Raw genomic sequence first — 26,975 nt, 5'->3', positions numbered from 1 at the left:
GTATTTCCTCAAGTCTTTCCTAAATCTACACTTATCCATTTTATACCCATTGTTTCGTGTCCAAAATGTGCCACAAGGGTGGTATGTGCTACCAGTTATATTGTTACGTAAAGAATGGTGACAATAAACAAACACTAGACTAAATATATTTGGTCGAGTATACAGAAGTATGCGGGTGATACTTTGGCGGGCAATGGTGTGTGTTGAGCGCACTGAGAGTCGGTACAGTATCTCGCAAGTGTCTGTTCTAGACCACACTTGAAAGTAGACTAGTTATTATTCGCTACTCTGCTGCTTATATGCTCGGGCAACACCTCACAGTTCTCCAAAGGTTGGCGGGAATATTGACTGGACATGGGACAAGGTTTGAGTTCCATAATTAGTACTATGAAAAGCTTTGCTTCTCTCATTAGGCTAATGCATTTGGAGCGAGTATATTATTGGGATAATCTACTCGCTACACCACCCTTGGTCACTGCTCCATCCTTGTTTACTCTTTCCCGCTTGGCGGGGTTGCGTCGATGGCTCCTAACAGGGGTGTTTGGTGTGGTGTGTTGTGTTTGGTCACCTTGTATGTGTCTTCAGTGACTCCTTTGTCCATGTCTCTTGTTCTTTGTTGTCCTGTGGGGCTCTGCCTTGCATTTTGGTGCTTTTGGTTTCGTTGTCGGCACCTGAGTCTTTTCCCTATCTGGACACTCATTCCTTGCCTATCTTCGGTGCCTGGCTGCACCCTGCTGTCCATGAGGTCCCTCGGATATGTATGCCCTCCACTACACATTTTGTAGGTTGGTCGTGTGCATTACTTCCTGGCCACTCCTTGGTCCGTATTCGGGGTTTTCCTTACCCATTTCCGTTTTTCCTCCTCCTATGCTACACTTGTCTGTGTATCTGGGTCGGTGCTTCTTGACTAACCTGATGTTGGGTGATCGGGTGGGCCTCTGTCCATGTTCAGTTCCCTGCTTTTGGACTTCTCCGGTGTTCCATTTTAGGTACAGAGTTCCTACGATTTTCTTTGTGACTTACTTTTGACTTACTGGAGGCTTCGGTGTTGCACTGTCTGTGGAGGGTTGTGGACTTTTGGTTCGCAGCTCCTGCCTTACTGGTTCCTTTTCTTGGAACCGGTAGCTGGGTTCCGGTCCTGGCTCCGGTTTTTCTTTGTTCCTTTTCCGGAACTGGGTGTGTTTGCTTTCCTGCGGTTCACGTCCTGCGTAGTTCTCCTCTTGGATGCCTCAGGGATGCGTGCGTCATTCTTCCCTGCTGGAGCTGGTTATGATGCTCCTTTGGGTTGAGGGGTCTCTGTTTTTCGATTCGCGTTTTGCGCTTTAGTTCGTAGTGCTAGTTACTAGTCGTTTGTTTCGGCACTGGTAGGTTCGTTATTGGTCTCCCACCTGCGTGTTTCGTCTCGGGGGCGGTGTGTGGTTTTCCTGGTAGTCCTTCCGGTTTTCGTATCACTGCGAAGGTTACTTCGGTCTCTGATAGGGTTGGCTTGTCTTCCCTTCGGGGTTGTTCTTGGACCATCGTCTGGGACTGTGTCCTGTCACCTCGTATTAGGCGATGCTGGCAGAGCCACTCCTGCTTGCGTTCGGTGTTGCGGTTTCTTCTGCTCCGTTCTGCTTGCTGTCCTGGGCATTGTTTCCCCTCTGGCCTGCTCTTGAGTTCTGGTGCCATCCTGGTCGTTGGTCTGGGTGGTTTATTTTCTTCTCGTTTTGGTCTTTGTTTTGTCTGTGGTCTTGGTTTTTAGGTTAAGGCGTTTGGCGTCCCCTCCCGGTTCCTTTCCTGTTTTCCTCATCTGTAGTGAGGTAGCTCCGGGGAGCCGACAGGGCTCTCCCCAGAAAACCAGCGTTGAATGTAATGAAAAGCCATTTTCTGGGTGAGTCCCGGAGGCTCCCCGGCATCCCTCCCTCCCTCCGGTCGGCGGCGTTTTTCGAGTATTTTGACATCCAGCCTAAGAACTGCCAGTTGGATCACCGGCGTGGAGGGTCTGGGGCTCCCCCTTCCCTCTCCTGGGGAGGGGGGGTTGCGCAGACGGCGTGACGACGTGATGACGTCATGCTAGTTTGATAATTTTGTTTGGGGAGTTCTGTCCACTCGTTCGGCTTTCGGTAGCAATATTTTCACCAGAATAGGGGTTTGTTTTGGGGCGCCTACCTTTCTGGGTACCTGTCCCGGTCGATGGCAGACATAGAATGCTCCCAACCACAAGGGTGTTTCTATAGGCCATTGCTCCTCGTGCCTCTCTGAGAGGGCCAGGTTCTGGCTCGTGGTGCCATTAGGCAAGAATTCCTAGCACCTTGACTGATGCCAGAAAGTTATACATATCCATTCAGTCTGGATAGCTCCGTGGAGCCTCCGGGACTCGCCCAGAAAATGGCGTTTCATTACATTCAACGCTGGTTTTTTAGATTCTGTCTGTTTGGCAGATATTCATACATATTTATGCATTTTTTCAGTGATATTGCTTGTTTATTCCACCCAAGTTTCAGAGAGACTGGAGCATCCCAGCCCTCTTCCCTCCCACAACGACGACCTTATATAGTAGCTGCAAGTGGCTCGTTCTCTTGTCTACTGAAAGCCACATTTTTAAATGAGACGTCATGTATCGTGTGCCTCACTTAAAGACTGATTTTCACGTTTACATTTTCTCCACCACAGAATGGCTACACAAAGATGAAGAATTATCAGTGTTATATGACGAATTAGCTGTAATTTTAGGACGCTTGAATAGTTTGGACAACCAATCATCTGACAGATTTCAGTTAAAGGAGGTTAGTCTCAGAATAGTGTAGAGTGGCTTGTGTTTTGTGACAAGGTCTTCAGTTGCCAGTTGCTGATCTTAATTTGTATCAATAGGAATGTCTTGTGATCAGGTCTTAAATGTTGTGCATTTTGTGTAAAAACTAGTGACCCAGTTAATATACTCAAGATAGGTCAATGGCTTATCACATCAGAGCCAGAACCTTGAGGCACCACTTTGCAGTGTCGGGTTTAAATTCAGGGAGCCAAGCTCAAGCCAAAAGGAAGACCTCTGAAGTGTTAACTTCTTTGGTCCACACTTCAAAGCCTTGGTTAGTTTTGGAGCCCCAAAACACTCCATTATTGGAACATTCCACTATGCTTCCTGATGGTGAACAATAACCACCCACGAATTTATTATATTTTATTTCTAAATCTGACTTTATTTTTGTCTGTTGCCATTAGGCAAGGCTTGTTGTCCTAAATATTCTAGTGCCTATTTGTTGTATTTCTTCATTTTCATAGTTTTCTGTGGGGAGCCCCTACGGCTCCCTGGAGCTTATCGGGCTAATGTATGTTATGTTAGACCGGGACATTAGCTAAGGAGTTCAGACCTACCAGGGACCAGCGCCAGAACCTGGCCCCTTCAGAGAGGTTTCAGGGAGCAATGGCCCTGGAAAACTCCATATGGTTGGGGGTTTTCCTTATCTGCCATCGACCGGGGTTAGGCACCCAGAAAGGTAGGCGTAACAAAACAAACCCCACATGGTAAGACACTACAACAAAAACCGAACAGAGAGGTAGAAAACTCCCTACAATCCCAAGGAAACTAGCAAACAAGCAAACATCACACTTTACTGCCGCGTCGATCGTCCGCGCATCCCTCCCCACCCCGGGAGGGGGAGGGGGGAGCCCCGGACCTACCGCGCCGGCTGCCAAGCTCCAGTTCGTTCGCTAATGTCAACCGGGATTGACGCTTCTCTGGCCTCAGTTTCCTAGGCGGTGTTTGCCTTGTGTGGCGTTCACTGCCGTGTGTTGTGGTGTGCGGTGGCCAGGAGTACTTCATCAGTGCCGGGGCTGCATGTGCTTAGTGGCTGAATTCCCTAAGCGCCCTGTGAGTACTGCCCTTGCGTAACAGGGTTATCTTCCCTGGGGCGTTCGGGAACCATTCCCGTAGAGGTTCTTGCTGCTCGACATTTGCCTCGCCCTTGGGGCCAGCTGGGGCTTGGGGCCCTTGTTTGGCCCTGGGTAGGGATTGGTATTGTGCTGGTTAGGGCGTCAAGGTGTTGCGCTGCCTGCCACCTAAGCGGCGGCCGGTTTCTGTTGCCTCTGGAGACGGTGTACTTTTGCGGGGTTTTTCTTTTGTTTTTCATTTTTCTTGCCTGGTGGGGGTCTGCCTAAGGTGGTTATAGTTCCACTGGTAGTGTTTGGCGGCCCTCTGCTAGGCCCCCGTGCTTGTACACGTCTCAGGGGTTTTCAGTGCTATAATCTACCCTCTTGTTATGTTTGGGTTTCTTAACCGGTTAGCAACACCTTGCCCGGGCTTCCCGTAGTTGTTACCCTACGGGCCCTGGAAACCCCTGTCTGGGCTCGGGGGACCATTGAATGTGTTTTCCGGGTTCCAACCCGTCTTGTACGGGATCGTTGGTTGCTGTTCCCTTGTCTCCGGGTGACAGTCGCCATTTTTACCTCCGTCGTGCTGCCTGTTGGGTCACTGACACCTTGACCCGGAGTCTTGCGAGTGATTCTCTGCTTGTTCTCCAGTACTCTCCTGATGTTATTACTGTTCAGAGTACAGGCGGCATCCATGTTGCAAGCTAGGTTAGGTTGCTGCAACATGCTAGGTTGGTTCCCACTCGAATGCCCCGTGGCCGCCCCGTTTGGTTAGGTGCTGCTCGCCCCTTTCTCTCCATGTTCCCGGCTCCGGACCGTCTGCGGGTTTCGGGGTCGGGGCGGGGTTTAGTTGCAGCAGAGACTCGGACGGTTTTCGGGGGCTGCCCCGTTCGGGTTGGGGACGGAGGTTTGAGCCTGTGCCTCCTGCCAAGGCTTCTGGGTCTTCCCAGCGGCCCTTTCTTGTTGCCTTTCCCATGGACTCTTGCTTTTCTTTAAGGGTGGAGGGCTTGGAGGACGGCTCTGCCCCGGGGCCTCTGTTGTTGGTTCCCGGGGCTGTGGGGGTTGCCTGCTAGCAGTTCTGGGGCGGTTTTGCCCCTTCTGGGGTTTTTCTGCTGTTGGGCGACGTTTTTCGCCCATCCAGTCTGCTAGCTTCCCACATTTGCTGGCGTGTTTTTGTGTATTTAGCGTCAGTCACAGCCCCTGCTGGCGGCCATTTTCGTCTGCCGGTTTCACGGCGTGGCCACCAGGGCGGCGTTGCGGTTTGTTTACATGCGTCTGGATGTGCGAGCGCGCGTCTCTGGTGAGTTTTCAAAAAAAATTTCAGGGTTTTTGTTCTCCTGTTGTCGTTTCTTTGTTTTTCTGGTGTTTTCTTGCCGTTGCCTGTTCCTCTGGGAACGTTTGGGTGTTGATTTTGGGCCTGAGCCTATGGGTTTAGGCTCAGTGCCCCTGGTTGGTATGCTTGCTCCCACACCTTGCCCCTCGGTTTTCGGTCTGTTGGGACCGTTTTCCCAGGGCGTTCTGCTGGGGGCTGTGCTTTGCCTTTCAGTGGTGTTCTCCGCCGGCAAATGTGGTGGTTTGGGCTCCCCCTGGTTCGATTCTGGGTTCCTTTGGGTTCCTTGGTTTCGTTCTGGAGGTTTCTTCCTCTTGGGCCCCCTTTTGTGGGTTCAGAGGACTTTGTTTCCTCGTGTGACCCGGTTCTGCCTTTTGGGGTTCCGGGGTCTTCCTGGCTTGCAGACTGATCTTTTTGGGTCTTGGCGCATGTTGTGGTTGTGCTGGGACTTTGTGGTTTTGCTGTGGAGGTGGGCCTTTTGATGCAGTTTTGTGCCTTCTTTGCCTGGCCGACGTAGTGCTCTCTGCCACTAGTCGGCGACTTGTGCTTTTACAATATATGTCATCACCTAGTTGTGCTTGTGGGGGTTGAGCTCTGGCTCCTTGGTCCTGCCTCTCAACCGTCCATAAACAGGTGTATCGGTTCCTGTGCCTCTTGGGCTCTGTCATGTCTACATGTGACATTGTATGGGGGTCAGTCTCGTTACTTGTGTGAGGAGTCGCCACATTACTTCCTAGTGCTTTCCCGTTCCCATTCTGACACTATAAAAAAAAAAAAAAAAAAAAATTAATTCTATCTGTGGCTCTTTTGGGTACTTGGTTTCCACCTGTGTCCCCTAGTGCATGTGCCCCTTGTGTTACATAGCCTGTCCTTATCAGCCCTGTCGATTCCCTTGGGTATCTTGAATGTGGTGATCAGGTCGCCCCTCACTTCATCTTCCAGCGAAGTGTGGTTTCATTCCCGTAGTCTCTCCTCATGACTTCGGTAGTGTACTTTTTCTTTCGGAAGGGGTTCTGTTCCCTTCTCTGTTGACTGGGCGCTGGGGGAGCAGCTTGCTCTGTTGCCTCTCGCTTGGTCCCGCTGTTGGTGGGCGCTTTGGGTTGTCTTCCGGCCTCTGCTGGCGTCGGAGGACGGCTTCTCCCCCTTGGGGGGGGTTCAGAGCTGGCGGGGTGGGCTTCTTCCCCCTGCGCTTCGTCATTTCCTCTTCGTGGGTGCGTGGGGCGTGGTCGATCCGCCCCCATCCTTCTGGGCTTCCCGTCTGCTCTTTGCAGTCATGAGCTTTTCCCGTCTGCAGTTCTTCTGGACTTCTTCAGTCTGCGCCCTGGATCCTCTGCCCTCCTCGGAGGACTGTTGTCTCCTGTTCGGATTCTGTTAGGGCCGGGTGCATGGATAGTGGCCCTGGACCTCCAGGTCACTTCTTGGCACGTTCCTCTCCAGTTTTTCTGGGGCTAGCACGGTTGGTGGTGGGCTTCAGGTTTTTCTTGCCTTCCCTATTTTGTAATGGACACTTCGTATACTCTTTGCATCTTTACCGGATCTTAGTACCCTGTCTGAGTCTGAGATTCGGTGTCTGGCCTACCTCGACGACTGGCTAGTGTGGGCTCCCAGTCAGTCCGCTTGTCTGCTCGCCAGGGGATGGTTCTTTCCAGATCGCCGGGTTTGGTTTCCTGGTGATCTGGAGGTTTTTCCATCTGTTTCCATCCCGGGTTCGGACCTGGGCCTTGTTTAAGGCTCTTGGGCCCCTCATTGTCTTCCCTCCAGAAGTGTTACTGCGGCTGTGGTCCCGCCTTTGGCTGTTCAGGAGGGGGTCCCGGGTTGCTCAGCGGTTGCTTGGGCGGTTGTGCGGGAGTCTGCACTTCGGCGTGCTTGTCTGCCCGCGGAGTCGGGTTTGGCTACGGCGTCGGTTGGTTCCTGCGGTGACTCCCCTTCCGCCTCTTGCATTCCTTGGGTTCCTCCGGGGATCTTGTGTTGGTGCTGCGTCACCAGCTTCCTCTTTGGGGTTTTCGGGGTTCCGTGCCTTGGCACCTCCCCGAGCCTTCGCTCGGTGTTCACGGACGGGTCGTCTCTCGGCTGGGGCTTTGTGACCAGTGCTCACCAGGTCGGCCGAGGTTGGAGTCTCTGTCCGTCGGGCTCACAGCACGGTTCGGGTGTTCATGGCTGGCTGGTTTGCACTTCGGAGGGTTTGGGTCACTAGGTACTCTACCATTCAGCTCTGTTTGGACTGTTCTCTGGTGGTTCTTGCCGGAACCACAGGGGTTTGGCTAACCGTGTGGTTCGTGTCCGGGGTGTGTCCTGCGTCCTGGCGGACAGCTGTTTCGGTTCATTCCTCTTCGTGGGTTGGCCAGTCGTCGCCGATTCGTTTTGTTGGCTCTGTTGGGCATATGGACTCCTGGCCATGGACGTCTTCGGGACGGCGTGGTCTAGGCGTCCCATTTTGTGGTGCCCTTCCCACCTGCGAGGACTTCACGGTGGAGGCTTTCGGCAGGACTGGTCGAGGTGGGGGGTACCTGTTCCTCTTCTCCCGGTCCAGCTGTTGCTTCGGGTTCTGGCTCGGTTGCAGCCCATTCCCACGAAAACAGTCCTTATGGTTCCTTGGTGGCCGGCCCGGCCTTCTTTTCAGACGCTGCTTGCTAGGTGTCCGTACCCGGGGCGTTTTTCCTGAGGCTTCGCCTCTTTCAGCAGGCCGAATCGGTCCTGTCCGTGACTGGTTCGGCCTTCTCCTTGGCTCTTCGCGTCTGGTATTTTGACGCGGGTATCACCATCTCTATGGTGTTCAGGTGGCTTTGTTGACGGTGTCCCACCTGCGAGCTTCGTCTTGGAGACAGTGTGACGTTTCTTACGTTTTCTCGTGTTTTGTTTCCCCTCTGGCCTGCTCATGCGTCGCCTGAGCCATCCTGGTCCTTGTTCAGGGTGCCTTCTTATCTTCCCCTCAGTTTGTGGTAGCCCCTTCGGTTCAGTTTCCTGCTCTTTGGTACTGGTGGTAGCTTTATAGGTGTGCAGCCTTTCTCTGTCCTGGCGCCGGTCGTGACGGCTGCTTTCCGGAGGGGTTCTTGGGGTATTGGTGCTTGATTGGTTTGGCCGGGGGGTGCGTCCTGTGTTGTCCGGTTGTGCTTTTTGCTGTTGCCGGCGTACCGTGTCTGGGGATGCGCTGTGGTTGATCCGGTTCCTTCGTTCCCTGTTTTCAGGGCTCGGGTCTCCCAGGTCGTCCGCAGTGTTTTCCTTCTTCCAGCCTGCGGTCTGTCTTTGCGCCCGTGCTGTTCAGACGTTTGCAGCTTTTGCTGCTGTGTTGGTGACGTCTCGGGCTCATTTCGGGCGCAGGGATTCGTGGGTAGCACGGGTTTTTGGCCGCCCATCCATATGTGCGTCTGTTCTTGGGCGTTCTTGTTGCCTTGGGTCGCAGGTTTGCGACCGGTTGTCTTGGCTTTGCGTTGCAGAGTTTGTGGCGGCCGCCTCCCGGGTTAGCCCTTTCTTTTCCTTCTCTTTGGGTAATGAAGCTCCAGGGAGCCGTAGGGGCTCCCCACAGTAAACCAGCGTTGAATGTAATGAAACGCCATTTTCTGGGTGAGCCCCGGAGGCTCCCTCGAAACCCTCCCTCCCACCGGTCGGCGGTTTTTTCGCGTTGGTTGAAGCTTAGCTTCCGAACTGGAGCTTGGCAGCCGGCGCGGTAGGTCCGGGGCTTCCCCCTCCCCCTCCCGGGGTGGGGAGGGCTGCGCGGACGATCGACGCGGCAGTAAAGTGTGATGTTTGCTTGTTTGCTAGTTTCCTTGGGATTGTAGGGAGTTTTCTACCTCTCTGTTCGGTTTTTGTTGTAGTGTCTTACCATGTGGGGTTTGTTTTGTTACGCCTACCTTTCTGGGTGCCTAACCCCGGTCGATGGCAGATAAGGAAAACCCCCAACCATATGGGGTTTTCCAGGGCCATTGCTCCCTGAAACCTCTCTGAAGGGGCCAGGTTCTGGCGCTGGTCCCTGGTAGGTCTGAACTCCTTAGCTAATGTCCCGGTCTAACATAACATACATTAGCCCGATAAGCTTCAGGGAGCCTCCGGGGCTCACCCAGAAAATGGCGTTTCATTACATTCAACGCTGGTTTTTTGTAAACTGTAAATATGTAAGCCTTTGAGTATTGTAATGCATATTTAGTTATTTATTAACTACTTCACTGTGCTGGCCGACAATACTCTCGGCTGGCGGCGCGCAGGCTGAGAAAATACGATTTTAAGATATCATACAAATCAAAACCCGTGCGCGGCAGGTTGGGTACGAAATGGACTCCTGGGACCTCCTGTGTGAGGCAGCCATCTTGAAAAAAATCCGGGAATTCCCTAGGGCTGCTAGTTGGCTCAGTTCTGAGTGAGCAACCATGGGTGGTGCACGCGCCTCTGGCTCCTATTTCCTTGTCAGACCCGGTGTTGAAAGATCATTCTCCGTTGGTGAAATTCAGACCTTAATGTTTGAAGAACATAAGGATCATGATATTGATGAAGCTAAGCACAATAAGGACCTAACACAAGGGTCGGATACAAGTGATGTAGTACCGATGCGGACGATACAGCGAGCGTATCCAGTAGTAGCTGAGCGCCACCCATGCTCATGTGAGTCATCTCCAATTTTTATAGATAATATTATAGATGAATCGTTTCCTGGGTTCAATAATGATGCTTCTGATACAAGTAGCATAGATGAACAGAGTTAGCAGCTTCCACGGTGATGTTTCTTGTCAGTGGTGGTGGTAGCAATACAAGGAGCACGGGTGAATTTGCAAGGGAAGACTGTGATAATTTTGTAACACACAAACCACAATTACATGATTCTGATATTGGTGTTGCACCCACTTTCCCATATACTGTACTGGGGAAGATATGAGTGTTACCAGGACAGATATGAGATACCAGGACAGAGTTTTGTCATTGAGCATTTCCTAGATCTTTTCAAGACTACCTTACACTTCACAAGCTTGGCTACATACCACCTACGGGAACCAAAGCCAAGGGTGTACGTGAGTGCATTGTTTGCAAGCATATAGAACAAAGAAACGGGAAGCGAAAATCTGTGTATACCTGGTGCATCGAGTGCAAAGTTGCTCTGTGTACCATGGACTGCTTCTTTGATTATCATTCACTTCCGAAGTACTGAGTGTGTAGTACAGTGTGTGAAAGTGCACATATTGTAAATATATTTAATTTTGAACAGGTAATATTGTGACAATGAATATTTGTTGTGGACCCGTTAGTGAGACATGTATCACAGTTCCTTGGAACATTATAAACGTTCTACTGTACCATGTATATATATTGTAAAGGACACAAATGTGCATCATATACTACAAATAAAACTAAGTATAAAGCATTGAAAATACATTGAAAAAATTATTGTAAATATATTTGTGGCAACTCGTGAGTCATAAATGGCCCGTGCGACCGCCTGTGGGAGCTTCCTGCGCGAACGCACAGACCCTGATGATGTTTCATTGCATTTTCTCCATGTGCCACAGTCAAAGTAAGCTTTTTCTGGGGGAGCCCCGTCGGCTCCCAGGAGCTGTCCAGGCTAAATGGATATGTATAACTTTCTGGCATCAGTCAAAGTGCTAGGAGTTCTTGCCTACCGGGGACCACGAGCCAGAACCTGGCCCCCTCAGAGAGGCACGAGGAGCATTGGCCTATAGAAACCCCCTTGTGGTTGGGAGCATTCTATGTCTGTCATCGACTGGGACAGGCACCCAGAAAGGTAGGCACCCAAAACAAACCCCTATTCTGGTGAAAATGTTGCTACCGAAAGCCGAACAAGTGGACAGAACTCCCCAAACAAAATCATCAAACCAGCATGACGTCATCGTGTCGCTGCGCTGCCGTCTGTGCAACCCCCCCCCCCCTCCCCGGGAGGGGGAAGGGGGAGCCCCAGACCCTCCACGCCGGCGATCCAACTGGCAGTTCTTGGCTGATGGAATTACTGGCTGGTCGAGTGCCTCTGACTCTGGTTTTTGTTTCAGTTCTGTGCTCTGTGGTGTGGACTGTCTCTACCGGTGGGGTGTGAGCCAGGAGTAAGATTCCACGGTACTTGGGCTGCATGTGCCTAGAGCTATCTTCCCTAGGTGCCCTGTAAGTACTGCCCTTGGGGCTTTGGGCCAACTTCCACAAGTCACCTTGGGTTCTACCTCCGCGGTGTCCTTTACGGCTCGGTACTGGGCTGCCCTTGGAGTTGGCTGGGGTTTTGTTGCCCTGGTTTGTATCTGGGTAGGTGGTAGTTTTCGTCACTGGTAGGGGCGCGGGGTACCGTACAGCTAATTCTCACCAATAACAGCGGCCGGCTCTGTTCCGCCTGGGTACGTTGTCCTCTTGCGAGGTTTTTCTTTTGTTTTTATTTTTGCCTGGTGGGGGGGTCTGCCTTTATGGTCCCCCTTTACTGTTCTAGGTGTTTTTATTTCTATATTTTCTGTTGCTGGTACTCCCCGCTTGGCCCCCGTGAGTGGACACGTCCCAGGGGTTCTGCTTTTAGAAGTTTGTTTGGTAGACTTGGGCGCCGGTTTGCGGTACTCTGCCTAGGCTTCCCTTAGTGTGTACCCAAGGCTAAGGGCCCTGGGAAACCCCACGGGGGCTCCGTGGTCCTATAGGTGTGTCCCTGGAGTCCCCCCTCGTGTCCTGCAAGTTTGACGGTTGCTCTGTCCCCTTGTCTCAGGGTGACACTCACAGGTTGTGCTTCTACCATGCTGCCTGTTGGGTCTTTGTTTCTTATGACCCGGAGTCGTGCAACAGGTGTTGTCAGTACGTGCTCTCGTTCACCCGGGCCACTGGTCATGATAATCGGGTGCAGGCGGCTGCTGCGTTGCTTGCTGGGTGTAGGTTGCTGCAACGCTCTTGGTTGTTTGCGGCCCCGGATGCCCCGAGGCTGCCCCGTTTTGATTGTTGGGGTCCGGACTTGGGGGTGGGGGTCGCATCGGCTCTGGCTCCTTCTGCTCCTTGTCCTTCCCCTTCTGTTCTGCACACTGAGTGAGTGACCACAGTGTATTGATATTTGCATATCTGGTAGAAGTAGGGATAACCTATCCAAGGATGGGATTGGAAGGAAAAAGACTAAATTACCGAAGAGGAAAATATGACGAGATGAGGAACTTCCTAATGGGAATACCATGGGAAACAGAATTCAGAGAAAAGACTGTACAGAATATGATGGATTATGTCACTCAGAAGTGTCAGGAGGCTGCAGACAGGTTTATCCCCGTCCAAAAAGTGAAAAATGAAAAGCAACAGAAGAATCCGTGGTTCAACCAGGAATGTGCTGCAGCAAAGCAATTGAGTAAAAGAACATGGCAAAACTACAGGAACAACAGAACACCAGAGAGCAGGTAGAGATACCAGAGGGCCAGAAATGAGTACATCAGAGTGAGGAGAGAAGCAAAGAGGCAGTACGAAAAGGACGTCGCGAGTAAAGCTACGACCCAACCAAAACTGCTCCACAGCCACATCAGGAGGAAAACAGCAGTGAAGGAACAAGTGATGAAACTGAGAAAAGGGGAGATCAGATACACAGAATGATAAAGAGGTGTGTGAAGAACTCAACAAGAGATTCCAGGAAGTCTTCACAATAGAACAAGGAGAGGTCCCTGCACTAAATGAGGCAAACCGAACAACCTTGGAGGAAATTTACCTCACCAGTGATGAGGTCAAAAGGAATCTGTTGGAGCTGAATGTGTCAAAGGCTGTTGGGCCTGACAGAATCTCACCGTGGATTCTAAAAGAAGGTGCAGAAGCACTAAGTGTGCCACTCTCTATGGTGTATAACAGGTCACTGGAAACGGGAGACCTTCCGGAAAGCTGGAAGACAGCTAATGTAGTCCCAATTTACAAAAAGGGTGACAGGCAAGAGGCACTGAACTACAGGCCAGTTTCCCTAACTTGTATACCATGCAAGGTGATGGAGAAGATCGTGAGGAAAAGGCTTTTAGAGCATCTGGAGGGAAACAGCTTTGTAACACACCACCAGCAGGGGTTCAGAGATGGTAAATCGTGCCTCACAGGCCTAATAGACTTCTATGACCAAGCAACACAAATTAGGCAGGAAAGAGAAAGGTGGGCAAACTGCATTTTCTTGGACTGTCAGAAAGCCTTTGACACAGTACCTCACAAAAGGCTGTTACAAAAGTTGGAGCAGCAGGCAGGAGTAAAAGGTAAGGTGCTCCAGTAGATAAGGGAGTATCTAAGCAATAGGAAACAATAGGGGGGAGGCATCAGAGTGGCGAGATGTCACCAGCGGGGTTCCACAGGGCTCTGTACTCGGATCCATCCTGTTTCTAGTATATGTAAACGACCTTCCAGAGGGTATAGACTCTTTCCTCTCAATGTTTGCTGACGATGCAAAAATTATGAGAAGAATCAAAACAGATGAAGATAGACAGAGACTACAGGACGACCTGGACAAACTGGAGGAATGGTCTAGAAAATGGCTGCTAAAGTTCAACTCGGGAAAGTGTAAAGCATTGAAATTAGGTGAAGGGAGCAGAAGGCTGAACACAAGGTACTATTTGGGAGGTGAAATCCTGCAAGAGTCAAATAGAAAGATCTGGGGGTCGATATCACACCGAACCTGTCCCCAGAGGCCCACATCAAAAGGATATCATCAGCGGCATATGCTAGACTGGCCAATATAAGAACTGCTTTAGAAACTTGTGTAAGGAATCATTCAGGACCCTGTATACCACTTATGTAAAACCAATCCTGGAGTATGCAGCTTCAGCCTGGAGTCCATACCTAGGTAAACACAAGACGAAGTTAGAGAAGATTCAGAGGTATGCCACCAGACTGGTCCCGGAACTGAGAGGAATGAGTTACGAGGAAAGGGTAAGGGAGCTGAACCTCACAACCCTGGAAAACAAGAGTAAGGGGAGACATGATAACCACCTACAAAATTCTCAGGGGAATTGACAGGGTGGACAAAGACAAACTCTTTAGCACAGGTGGAACACGAACAAGGGGACACAGGTGGAAACTTAGTACCCAGATGAGCCACAGAGACGTTAGAAAGAATTTTTTCAGTGTCAGGGAAGTTAACAAATGGAATGCATTAAGTAGTGTTGTGGTGGAGGCAGACTCCATACACAGTTTCAAATGTAAATATGATAGAGCCCAATAGGCTCAGGAATTTGTACACCAGTTGACAGTTGAGAGGCGGGACCAAAGAGCCAGAGCTCAACCCCCCCAAACACAACTAGGTGAGTACACTGCCTCCCTTGCTTCCTGCTCCAAACCGTTGGCGGGTTTCAAGGTTGGAGTGGAATCTGGTTGGGTTGAGACTCGGGCGGTCTCGGGGGATTTTCCTCTTCTGTGATTGCGGCAGAGGCATTCAAGTCAGTTCCTCCAGCTGTGCCGTATGGGTCTAACCAGTGGGCTCCCTTCCTTAGTGTTTGTACGGCTGCCCCGGCTTTTCCTTGTCAAGCTGGGGATTTGGGGGTGCAGCTCGGCCCGGGGTCTTGCCATAGAGGTTCCCGGGGTTGGGGAGGGGTTGCCTGGGGGGCTTTGGCCCCATTTGCCCCTCTTGGGTCTTTGTACCGTTGATGAGGGCTGGCAGTTCCTCAAAGTGGGGTTGTTCCTTCCCCCTCTGTGTTCATGTTGGTTGCGAGTATACCCCTCCCTGGGTTCGGTTCCGTGTCCCTTCGGGTTCATCGTTCCCGTCGTTCCTGGGGGTGTGTTTTGCCCCCTTTTCCTTACCCTTTTCGCGCTTAAGTCACGATACTGTTCCCTTCGTATCGGCGTCCCTGCGTGTCCCTAGATCAGGGGTATATTTTTGTCCATATGTACCTCCGTGCATTTGTGCTTACTTGTCGTAGTTCTTGTTGGTTCGCTCGTCTCTTCGTACCTTCCAATATTATTGGAACGTCTGTTGATTTCCGAAGTGGTTTTTCTTCTGGTCTCTTGTCGGCCTCATTGGTTACCGTCCGTCTTCTGTCTTCTTTCTCTTCAGTTTCGCCTTGTTTTGTTTTTGCGTTCTCTCCTCCCAGTTTCGACGATCCTCATCTTCGTTACGTACGCCTTCCTGGTGTTTGTACGATGTGTGTATGCGATGTGTTTGCACGATGTGTGTATACGATGTGTCTCTACGTTATGTGTTTGCACGATATGTGTGTCCGCCTGGTGTACGAGCCACTCCACCCGGTGGACGGGTGGTACGTTTCGTACCTCGCTCGCTGGAGCTGGGGTGTGCATTTTGTTTATGGGAGGTATACTCCTGTGTTCCGCGGTTTTCTATGGCTTTTTGCTTGTTTTCTCCCTCCAGTCATAGCCCTCTGGATGCTGGGGGTGTTCTGGGTTTTATATATAGGGGCATCACTTCGTTCTTTCCTCTGCTTCCGGGTGTGGGATTGCTCGGAGTGGCGCCTCCTCCTCCCCTCTGTACTGCTCCTCGTCTTCTGCAGGATGCACACCTCTCGACGTATTTCTCCTTAGACTTCCAACTTTTGTTCAGGTAACGGTACATACAATGCTTACTGCCTCTAGTATGCATGGCGTTCGAGCGCACCACTAGCGATGCTCCTGGTATGTTACTTGGCTCGCCTGTGTTGTAGCACAGTCGTGTCTCTGCTCTGCAGGTGAGATTGTCATGTCTGGCGACTCTGTCGGCCAGGTGCTGGTTCTCGGCTTTTGGTGGGGTGCTTGCCTAGTTGTGCTTGCAGGAGTTGAGCTCTGGCTCTTTGGCCCCACCTCTCTCCTGTCGGTTGATGGTTGTGCAGTTTCCAGAGCCTCCTGGGCTCTATCTTATCTGTGTTTGCTCCTGTGGGTGGAGTCTGCCTCTCCCAAGTAGCATCCTAGTGCTTTCCGCTTCCTATCTCTTCTGACCTTGATCAGGTTCTTTTTCATGTCTGTGGCTCCTTTGGGTACTCAGCTTCCTTCTATGTCCCCCTTGTGCATATGAACATAAGGACATAGGTAACTGAATAAGGCCTATTGGCCCATACGAGGCAACTCTTATTTATTACCACCCAATCCTACTCATATACGTGCCCAACCCGCACTTGCATCATTTGTGAGACCCCACCTCCACCACGTTACGCGGTAATTGGTTCCACATATCAACAAACCTGTTACCGTACCAGTATTTACTCAAGTCTTTCCTAAATCTAAACTTATCCAATTTATACCCATTGTTTCGTGTACAAAACGTGCCACCCTTGGTCACTGCTCCATCCTTGTTTACTCTCTCTTTCCCGCTTGGGGGTGTGGTGCGTCGATGGCTTCTAACAGGAGTGTTTGGTGTGTTGTGTTTGGTCACCTTGCATGTGTCTTCAGTGACTTTCCTTTGTCCATATATCTTGTTCTTTGTTGTCCTGAGGGGCTCTGCCCCACATTTCAGGGCTTTTGATTTCGTTTGTCGGCACCTGGGTCTTTTCTCTATCTGGACACTCATTCCTTGTCTATCTTCGGTGCCCTGTTGCACCCTTCTGTCCATGAGGTCCCTCGGGTATGTATGGCCTCCACTACACATGTTGTGGTTGGTCGTGTGCATTACTTCCCGGCCGTTCTTGGTCCATATTCAGGGTTTTCCTTCCCTATTTCCGTTTTTCCTCCTCCTATGCTACACTTGTCTGTGTATCTGGGTCGGTGCTTCTTGACTATCCTAATATTGGGTGCTCAGGTGGGTCTCTGTCCATGTTTAGTTCCCTGCTTTTGAACTTCTCCGGTGTTCCGTTTTGGTACTGAGTTCCTATGATTTTCTTTGTGACTTACTGCAGGCTTCGGTGTTTCACTGTCTGTGAAGGGTTGTGAACTTTCAGTCCGCCGCTCCTGCCTTTCTGGTTCCTTTTCTTGGAACCGGTAGCTGGGTTCCGGTCCTGGATCTGGTTTTTCTTTGTTCCTTTTCCGGAACAGGGTGTGTTTGCTTTCCTGCGGTTCACGTCCTGCGTAGTTTTCCTCTTGGATGCCTCAGGGATGCGTACGTCATTCTTCCCTGCTGGAGCTGGTTATGTTGCTCCTTTGGGTTGTGAGGTCGCTGTTTTTCGATTCACGTTTTGCGCTTTCATTGATGGTGCTCGTTTCTCGTCGTTTGTGTCAGCACTGATGAGTTCATTGTTGGTCTCCCACCTGCGTGTTTCATCTTGTGGGTGTGTGGTTTTCCTGGCGGTCCTTCCGGTTTTCCTTTTCCTATCACTGCGAAGGGTCCTTTGTTCTCTGATAGGGTTGGCTAGTCTTCCCTTCGGGGTTGTTCCGGGTCTGTCATCTGGGACCGTGTACTGTCACCTCGTATTGGGTGGAGCAGCTCCAGCTTGCGTTCGGTGTTGCGGTTCCTGCTCCGTTTCGCTTGCTGTCCTGGGCGTTGTTTCACCTCTGGCCTGCTCTTGAGTTCTGGTGCCGTCCTGGTCGTTGGCCTGGGACGGCACTTGAAGCATGTGCCTGTGAGGAGGGGCAGAAAGAGGACCACTCTAGAAAGAAAACGTAGACGACTGTACAGGAGAAGGAAAAAAATAACGGAAATGCTTCGGCAGACACAACTATCACAAGCAAGGAAAATAAGCCTAAGCAGGAAGATAGAAGAAATAGAACAAACGTTGAAGCGATTATATGAGTCTGAGGAAATGGAATTGGAATAGAGCTATACAAGAGATAAGAAAAAATCCGAAATATTTTTTCACATACGCAAAATCAAAATCCAAAACCTCGACCAGTATTGGACCATTAATTACAAATGAAAGGTTCGTACACAGAGGACAACAAAGAGATTAGTGAAATTCTAAGAAGCCAGTATGAGGCTATGTTTAGCACACCAATAAACAACATGAAAGTTGATGACCCAGACAGCTTCTTTATGAATGACATTCAAGCTGCAGATAACATAACGGATATGACTACAAACTCGGAAGACTTTGAAAGAGAAATTGACAATGTGCTATGCACTCAGCTCCTGGGCCTGACTCATGGAATTCAATATTCATAAAGAAATGTAAAGTACCAGTAGCGAGAGCACTCAGCGTAATATGGAGAAAGAGCCTGGATACAGGGGAGATACCAGCAGCACTTAAATCTACAGATATAGCTCCGTTGCACAAGGGGGGGAGTAAAACCTTGGGAAAAAATTATAGGCCAGTTGCACTAACATCACACATAATAAAAATGTTTGAAAGAGTGATTAGGAATCAAATTTCTAGTTTTATGGAAAACAATGAATTGCACAATCCAGGACAACATGGATTTAGAGTGGGAAGATCCTGTCTGTCACAGTTACTCAACCACTATGACAAAATCACAGAAGCCCTAGAAGAAAAGCAAAATGCAGATGTTGTATACACAGACTTTGCAAAGGCGTTCGACAAACGTGACCATGGGGTGATAGCTCACAAAATGAGGTCAATGGGAATAACTGGCAAAGTAGGACGCTGGATACTCAATTTCCTGTCGAACAGAACACAAAGAGTAACAGTCAATCAGATAAAATCGAGTCCAAGCGATGTTAAAAGCTCTGTACCTCAAGGTACAGTCCTTGCACCGCTACTGTTCCTTATTCTCATATCTGATATAGACAAAAATACATGTCACAGCTTCGTGTTGTCCTTTGCAGATGACACAAAAATCAGCATGAAAATTACCTCTGCTGAAGACATTGAAAAACTACTAGCAGATGTCAACAAAGTTTTCGATTGGGCAGCAGAAAATAACATGATGTTTAACAGTGATAAATTTCAGCTACTCAGGTACGGCAAAAATGAGGATCTGAAACATAATACAGGGTACAAAACACAATCGAATCTTCCCATAGTAGAAAACCAGCATGTCAAGAATTTGGGAATAATGATGTCCAATGATCTAACGTTTAGGGAGCATAACCAAGCAAATATCGCGTCAGCCAGAAAAATGATCGGATGGATTACGAGAACTTTCAAATCCAGGGATCCCATCACAATGGTTGTACTCTTCAAGTCACTTGTGTTGTCCCGTCTTGAGTACTGCTCAGTACTCAGTACTCACTTCCCCCTTCAGAGCAGGAGAGATTGCTGAAATAGAGGGAATACAGAGAACATATACGGCACGCATAGACGAGATAAAACACCAAAATTATTGGGATTGTCTCAAAGCTCTCCAAATGTACTCTCTAGAAAGGAGACGAGAGAGATACCAAATAATATACAAATACTGGAGGGCCAGCCCCAAATCTACACAGTAAAATAACAACGTACTGGAGTGAACGATATGGAAGAAAATGCAAGATTGAACCAGTGAAGAGCAGAGGTGCCATAGGCACAATCAGAGAGCACTGTATAAACTTCAGAGGTCCGCGGTTGTTCAATGTCCTCCCAGCGACTATAAGAAATATTGCCGGAACAACCGTGGACATCTTCAAGAGAAAACTGGACTGTTTTCTAAGAGAAGTTCCAGATCAGCCGGGCTGGGCTATGGTGGGAATGTGGCCCTGCGGGCCACTCCAAGCAACAGCCTGGTGGGCCAAACTCTCACACGTCGAGCCTGCCCTCAGGCTGGACTTGGGGAGTAGAAGAACTCCTAGAACCCCATCAAGCAGGTATCAAGCAGGCAAGAACTCCTAGCACTTTGATGCCAGAAAGTTATACATATCCATTCAGCCTGGATAGCTCCGGGGTGCCTCCAGGACTCACCTAGAAAATAGCGTTTCATTACATGAAAGGTTTTAACAATTTAAAAAGAAAAAAGAAATTGGGGGAACACTTTATTTTCAGTGCATCACCAGAATGTCACAATAAATGCAGCGCAGCATGGAGGTTAATTTGAAACCTAGTGGTAATTGTTCTCACTTCTTGAATTATTGGTGAATTCTCTCAAGTTTGAAGGGTTTATTTAACAGTATTGCACCCCAGGCGTGCTCTCCGCATGTATGCACGAAGTAGACCTGATGGTGCGGGCGAGTGCTCGGCGACACTAAATGTGTATACTCGTTTTAGTTTTCTCACCTTAATTCTCGTGCTATGTCGCTCGTTTTGGTATCATTGTGTTCACAATAGAATTCCCTACAGGTGTATATGCATATAAGGTCCAAAAGCCAAGCTTGACTCCCCATAGCAAAACCTAAAGTCAAGAAAAGTTACCCGTGAGCGCACAAAATCAGTAAAATGTCTGTACTCGTTTCAGTTTTCTCACCTTAATATTCGTGCTACGTCGTTCGTTTTGGTATCAATGCGTTTGCAATTAAATTCCCTACAGTTGTATATGCATATATTGTCCAAAAGCCCAGCGTGACTCCCTTGGCAAAGCCTAAAGTTACCCGTGAACGAGAACCAATTATGACACCCTCAACCTAATGTGTATACTCGTTCAGTTTGATAATATAAATTTTTGTGTTCCGTCGCTCGTTTTGGTATCAAATTGTTCGCAATATGAAGTCGCATATTTTAAAACTAGTCCCATAATAATAGAGCAATAACTGGAATTTTAACAAATGGTTTAATTTTGCAAGCTCATCACAAAATTATTTATATCCTTCCAGTGTTCTGACATAAAATTTCATGTTACATCTTTAATTTTTGTATTAAATTGTTTGCAATGTAAAGGCACGCATTTTAAAACTAGTCCCATAATAATAGCACAATAAATAGAATTTTAACAAATATTTTAAAATTTTGACCAAAAACATATTTATAATCTTTCAAGTGTTCTGACATCAAGTTTTGTTACATCTTCCATGTTGATATCAAATTGTGCGCATTCTGAAGGCGCTCAATTTGAAATTATGCCGAAGTCGATCGGATAGAAAATGAATTTTATACAAATATTTTTTGTATTGGACGCGAGCAGTGTCCAAAGCTAGGACATGGGAGAAAAAAAGTGGACACGAGGGGTGTCCAAAGAGAGCGATAGTGTTAACAAACACATCCTGAGTGTTTTATCAGCTGGACGGGTCCTGCTTCTTCTAAGCGAAGTGCCAGCCTTCCTTTGAATTTGTCCATCAGGGATCATTCGCTCGGTGTTATTCCATATTTTAATTAGTTTCATGAGTGTTTTCTGTCTAGTATGTGCTGTGTGGACCTGGCTCATTGGGTCCTTAGAGCTGCATGTGCTCAGGGCTCCCTTTCCTGTATGCTCTAGCACTGCCCTTGTACTTAGAGAGTTCTCTTCTCTGGGTGTTTGGGAGTTTGCTCTTTTAGAGACCGGGCCACCGGAGTCGGGGCCTTACCTCGGCAAACATTTTGCCTCTTTGAGGTACACAGGCTGTTTGTGCATTTGTTTTACACAGCACTCTGACATGGGCCTTAATCGCCACATTAACCAGGTTGTATCAGTCTACGTAGTTAACTCCCGGCAAGCATTCCTAGTACCCGTGTGTCCTGTTTGGTCTGCCCTTTGGGGCCTAGTAATCCTAGGCGCTCGCATTTTGGGAGTTTGAGGACTTCTTGTCATCTTTACCTTGGAGCTACGATCATTCTTTCTGCCTCCACCGTGCTGCCTATTGGGTCAGTGACACCTACGACCCTGAGTCCTGCGGGGTTTGTTCCCCCATGTGGTTTCTCTCTGACCCTCCACATGACGGCAAGCTTATCAAGCAGCTGCCACCTTGTGGGTTCATTTTGCCTGCCTTCAGCACTCATGGCTTTGTGCCTGGTTGGATGTTCCAGAGTTGGCCCCATCTTGTTTTTAGCAACCTGGAATTGGAAATGTTAGTGAAATCCACATTTGCTCCCTCCGTGTCTTTTCTTCCTTCCCCTTTGAAGTGTGGTATGTCGGGCTTCTCTCCCTTCCAGGTCTCTTGCCTCTTTTCTCAGTTTACTGCATTCCCTTCAGTTTATAATTCTTCTGCTAAAATGGTTTTCTTATTGGCACTCGACTCCAGTTGTAGGGTAGGGGAGCTGCATGCTCTTCTTTGGAGGTGTGGTTTTCATTCTTTTGGCCCTCGTAGGTCACTGGAATTTCAGAGTGGTCCTTTGGTCATTGATGCTTGGTTGGTTGGCAGGGGTTGCTTCATGTGCTGTGCCAAGTGGTGGCTCTCAACCATTATCTTCATGCCACCAATTCTGACTTGGTGGATGCTTTGTAGGTTGATCCTGTTTCCTTGGTCCCCTGTTCCAAGGATCTTGTTTCTCAGGTCGTCTACAGTGTCATCAAATCCAGCCAGCCTGCCCATGTTATTTGTAAATTTGCTGCTCATGTAGCTGTTTTTGCTAATATGTCCTGGGCTGTTATTCTGGCTGGGGGGTTTTGGTGGTCTAACAGGATCCTGATGGTTTGGTGTTAATTAATGTTTCCAGGCCTTGTCATGCATGCGTCGCGTCGCTTTGGGTCATTCCTCTCGGCCAAGTGTCTCGTCTTCGTCTTGACTGTTTTCAGTTTCTTCTCCATAATAAGCCCTTGTCTGTCTTCTCCTTGGGGAATTAGCTTCAGGGATCCACAAGGGGCTCCCTCCAGAAAAGCAGTATTAAATATAAAGAAAAACCTCCTCCTGGGAGGGCCCAGGTGGCTCCCTGATTGCCCTCTCCCTCCCGTCCTGGTTGTTGGTTGGTTGGTTCTGCACATTTGCTCCACAGTTGGTGTGGAGAGCTAGCAGGAGCTTGGAGCTCCAACTTTCTATCCCCCCAACTGGCATGGGGATGGGAGGAGTTGGTGCTAACGAGTTCATGCTAGTTTCGAGAGATTCACTCGTTTGTTTACCTTGTGTGTGGAAGTTCGTTAGGTAGTTTTGAGGCTTTGGTCATTTTAAACCCAGCAGTAGTCTGTATTTGTTCACTGGCTTTCTTAATTATTTCCCAGTGGGGGTGGCGGAGTGTCACCTGCTCTCCGCCTCTGTGTGGGGGGCCAGGTTCTGGCTCTGGGTTCTGGTATGCCAACAGTGAGGGTGGCGGAGTGTCACCTGCTCTCCGCCTCTGTGTGGGGGCCAGGTTCTGGCTCTGGGTTCTGGTATGCCAACAGTGGGGGTGGCGGAGTGTCACCTGCTCTCCGCCTCTGTGTGGGGGGCCAGGTTCTGGCTCTGGGTTCTGGTATGCCACCAGAGCTTCACAGCTGATGTGACTTAGCAGGTGGTAGCTATATCAGCAAGATAGCTTCCGGGAACCACCAGGTCTCAACCAGAGTGGCATTTTGTATCTTGTATTAAAAATATTGCTTAATTATGAATTCTAAACAAAAAAAAACTATGTCCGTGTTATTTTTTCATGCTATTTTTTCTCAGAAATTACTTGAAATTGCAAAGAAGAAAAACAAGAGACCAAATGCTTATGAGCTGCTACGTTCAGAAGTATTACAACTGTTGTCAAATGTTTTGGAACTACACTTACAACCTGTAAATAAACAGCCGCTTCACGAGATACTCTTCTTCGAATCTTCGTCGTCGGTGAAGCAACATCTGGTGGGCATGCCAAGAGCTCCTCTCACTACAGCTTTGTCAAATCCCCACCACTACTTACAGGTCAGTTAGTTGTATTATGCTTCATGTTGCATGTGTCCAAGTACTGTACAGTATCCTTTAATGTTTGAATGCTTTAACATTCTGAACTGTCGGCACGTTCCCGGCTCAAACTATTCCGAACATCTCATTGTTCCACTCGGCAACGCCAAAAATGTTTATTCTTTTCTTTTTTTATATATATATTTTCTCATTTAGTTTTTGAGTTATAAGAATATATGGTGTCAACATGTTTGCAATTGAATTTACTAGAGAATAGATTCCATATGAAATGTGTTTTTCTCAGGGAAGCCCCTACGTCTCCCTGGAGCTATCCATGGCTGATAAGCTAATGTCAGACTTTGGCATCAGTCATGTGTATGAAGTTCTGTAGGCCTACCAGGGACCACAAGCCAGAACCTGGGCCCCCTCAGAGAGGCAAGGGGAGCAATGGTCTATAGAAACCCCCCGTGTGGTTGGAAGCATTCTATGTCTGTAATCGATCGGGTCAGGCACCAAGAAAGGTAAGCGTCCCAAAACAAAGCCCTATTCTGGTGAAAATTGCTACCAAAAGCCGAACAAGTAGATAGAACTCCCCAAAAGGAAACAAGCAAACGAGCATGATGTCACTCGTCGCCGCGCCGCAGTCTGCGCAGCTTCCCCCTCCCCGGGAGGGGCCAAGGGGGGGGGGGGAGCCCCAAACCCTCGCGCCGGTTATCTACCCCTCATTTCTAAGGCTGATGTTAGAGGCGAAGGTCGTTGCTCTTGCTCCAGTGATTTTCAGCGGCTTACGCGGCTGTGCCGGCCTTTTCTTTTGAGGCAGGTGCTTTGGGGGGATGACTCGGCCTTGGATCCTGCGGTGAAGGATCTTGGGGCTGGGGAGGGGTAGACTTCGAGGACTTGGGCCCTGTTGGACCCCACCTGGGTTTTTCTGCCCTCTGAGGCTTACTGTTACAAAGAGTGGGATTCTCTTTTCCCCCCTCTGGGTACGAATTGGATTTGGTATCTACCCCTCCCCAGGTTTGGTTCCGTCCTTCCGGAGGTTTTCGGCTTCCTGCATCCAACTGTCTGCGGTATAGGTAATTCTAGCAGCTTACTTCTAGCGCGACCCGGATTATGCCTCGGTTATGGATCCATCTTCTTTCAGGTTTGGGACGTCGTTCCCTTTCTGGGTCCATTACGAGGTTCCGGAGTCGTCCTGGTTGGCAGACTGTTTGCGGCTGTGTTTGCTTTGGAGGCTTGGCATTTCTTTTGTCGTTCCTGCACGCTTGAGTGGCGCGAGGCTTCAACGGTGGTTCAGATTTTCCTGGGGGCGACCTTGAGCACCTCAATGAGTGCTTGTTTTCCCTTGCCCTTTCCCGGGATGTTGGTGTTGTGCAGTTCCATGTGCAGGTTCCCTCCCTTTCGGCTGCGCAGGTTGCTGAGGACTTGCTCGCCCGTGGCCTCTTGGTTTCGGCCTTGACTTTCTTTTCCCTCCTGGAGTTGTCTTTGGACTGGCTTGTGGAGGATGTGGGGACACTTGGGGATGTTCCTGGGGTCCGCTGCCTTGGGCTCAGCGGCTGCTTATTGAAGCTCTTTGTGCCGATCCTGCAGAATGCAGTTTCGCTGTTCTATGCTTCCCGGCTCGCGTGTCGGCAAGCGGTGCTTGCATCCTCTCTGGAATCGGCCTGGGCCCTGGCTCTTGGGATGGCCTCTCCGTTTTGTCCTCTGCTTTTTGCGGATTCTGCCGTGGCGCAGTATTTGCAGGCTGCTTCGGTTAGTTGTCGTCCTATGTCTGACTTGTTGGTTGTCCAGGGGTCCCGGGAGGGCCTTCCTGGAGGGGTCGTGTTAGGGCTCGGGGTTCCCCTTGTCGTGGTAGGCCACTGGTGCCAGGTTCGGGTCCGGCCCCGCCTTCGGACCCACTTTCGTCTGGTTGGTGTGGTGTTCGCTCTGTGCGAAGTTCGGGGTCTCTTAAGGGGCGCTGGCCCTTTCGCGGTTCGCCCCATTTATGGGGCGATGGGAGGGGGCAGGCTTGCACTGTTCACTTACACCTGATCCCACGATTTGAGGGCGTTTCGGGTCCTTTCCTTTGGCCTGAGGCTTCAGGGAGTTTGAGGCTGGCGGGGCAGGCCTCTTTCCCTGCACTCTCTTGGATGGTGTCCCCTGACCTCTGGGACGCTTATTGGCACGTCCTGATTCATCCGGGGTTCAGGGACTGGCTCAGTCCCTGAACCCAGAAACGTGAAATATTACACTCACCAGAAATGCACTGAGCATTTCTGGTGAGTGTAATAATCTTATAACTGGTTATCAGAGTTCAGCCTAGTCACGCATATTTTGCATGAATATATATTTTCTTTGTATTTTTAATATTTTTACCATGGATTTTTCAAGTGTAATGTTATGGGCTGTCACCAATACTTTTTGTATTATAGAATATTGGTACACACAGATATATTCTTGTCACTGTATCAGTTAAATGCTATATTCTTTGAACAATAACACGTACTGTTTCTGTGGAGACCCCCTTCAGCTCCCCAGAAACCCCGGGCTGATGTTGTATATATTAGAACGTGACAACAGTCAATCGATGGAGTTCTAAGCCTACTGGGGACCAGCACCAGAACCTGGCCCCCCTCAGAGAGGCATGAGGCGCAATGGCCCTATAGACATCCCCGTGTAATTGGAAGCAGTTTTTGCCATCTACCAGGTCAGGCACCCAGAAAGATAGGAATTCCAAAACAAACTACAGCCGGTTAAAAATTGCAAACCGAATGCCGAACTAGCAAAAAAAAGACCAGGTCTTTAGACCGAGTGTTCTTTTTTTCTCTGTTCTCCTCGGTTTGTGGTGACCCCTTCGGTTTAGGAATGCTTTTCTAAGGCTCTTTTCTTGTTGGCATTGGCCTCTGTGGGTCGGTCGAGGAGCTTCATGATCTTCTCTGTCACAGGGGTTTCTGCTCGTTTGGTCCCGGTGGTCGGGTTGTTTGTTTGCAGCCATCTCCTTCTTTTCTGATGAAGAATGAGGCTGCTGGTTTCCAGAGGTGTCCTTGGGTTGGTTGTGTTGGGGGTCCTTGTTGAGGTTTGGTTGGTTCAGCTGGGGGTGCATAATGTTTTGTGTCCAGTTGCAGCTCTTCACCATTACTTGCGTGCCAAGGCCTTCATGGCAGGGGACGCGCTTTGGGTTGACCCGGTTTCCCTTCTTCCCTGTTCCAGGGCGCGGGTCTCCCAGGTTGTCCACAGGATTATTCGGTTCAGCCAGCCTGCAGTCTATCCCCGTACCCATGACATTTGTAAGTTCGCAGCTTTGGCTCCTGTTTTTAGTAATATGTCCTGGGTTGACATTCGGGCATGGGGCTTTTGGAGGTTGAACAGGGTCCTGGCCGGTCGTTAAGAGGCACTTTATAAAGTGAATAAAGTGAACATATTTGTCAACATACCTTGTATGTTGGCAAATATGAGAGAAGTTATCTTATGTGTGGAAGCACTGGGTCTTTTACTTTG

At 49.4% G+C, this 26,975-nt stretch overlaps 1 protein-coding gene across 2 annotated transcripts in view; it reads left to right on the top strand.

The window, feature by feature from the left end:
* Positions 1-26,975, top strand: part of LOC123753078 (origin recognition complex subunit 3-like) — a 99,368-nt gene that overhangs the window by 57,415 nt on the left and 14,978 nt on the right. For both annotated transcript variants that reach the window (XM_069339336.1, XM_069339337.1), the window contains 2 exons: positions 2,653-2,765; positions 23,283-23,519. In XM_069339336.1, the coding sequence (XP_069195437.1) occupies positions 2,653-2,765; positions 23,283-23,519 (350 nt within the window). The remainder of the gene's footprint in view (positions 1-2,652; positions 2,766-23,282; positions 23,520-26,975) is intronic.

This window comes from Procambarus clarkii, chromosome 41 (assembly GCF_040958095.1).
Source record: "Procambarus clarkii isolate CNS0578487 chromosome 41, FALCON_Pclarkii_2.0, whole genome shotgun sequence".
Taxonomy (NCBI): domain Eukaryota; kingdom Metazoa; phylum Arthropoda; class Malacostraca; order Decapoda; family Cambaridae; genus Procambarus; species Procambarus clarkii.
Note: the sequence above shows the minus strand (reverse complement) of the source record. Positions and strands in the feature narration are given on the sequence as shown.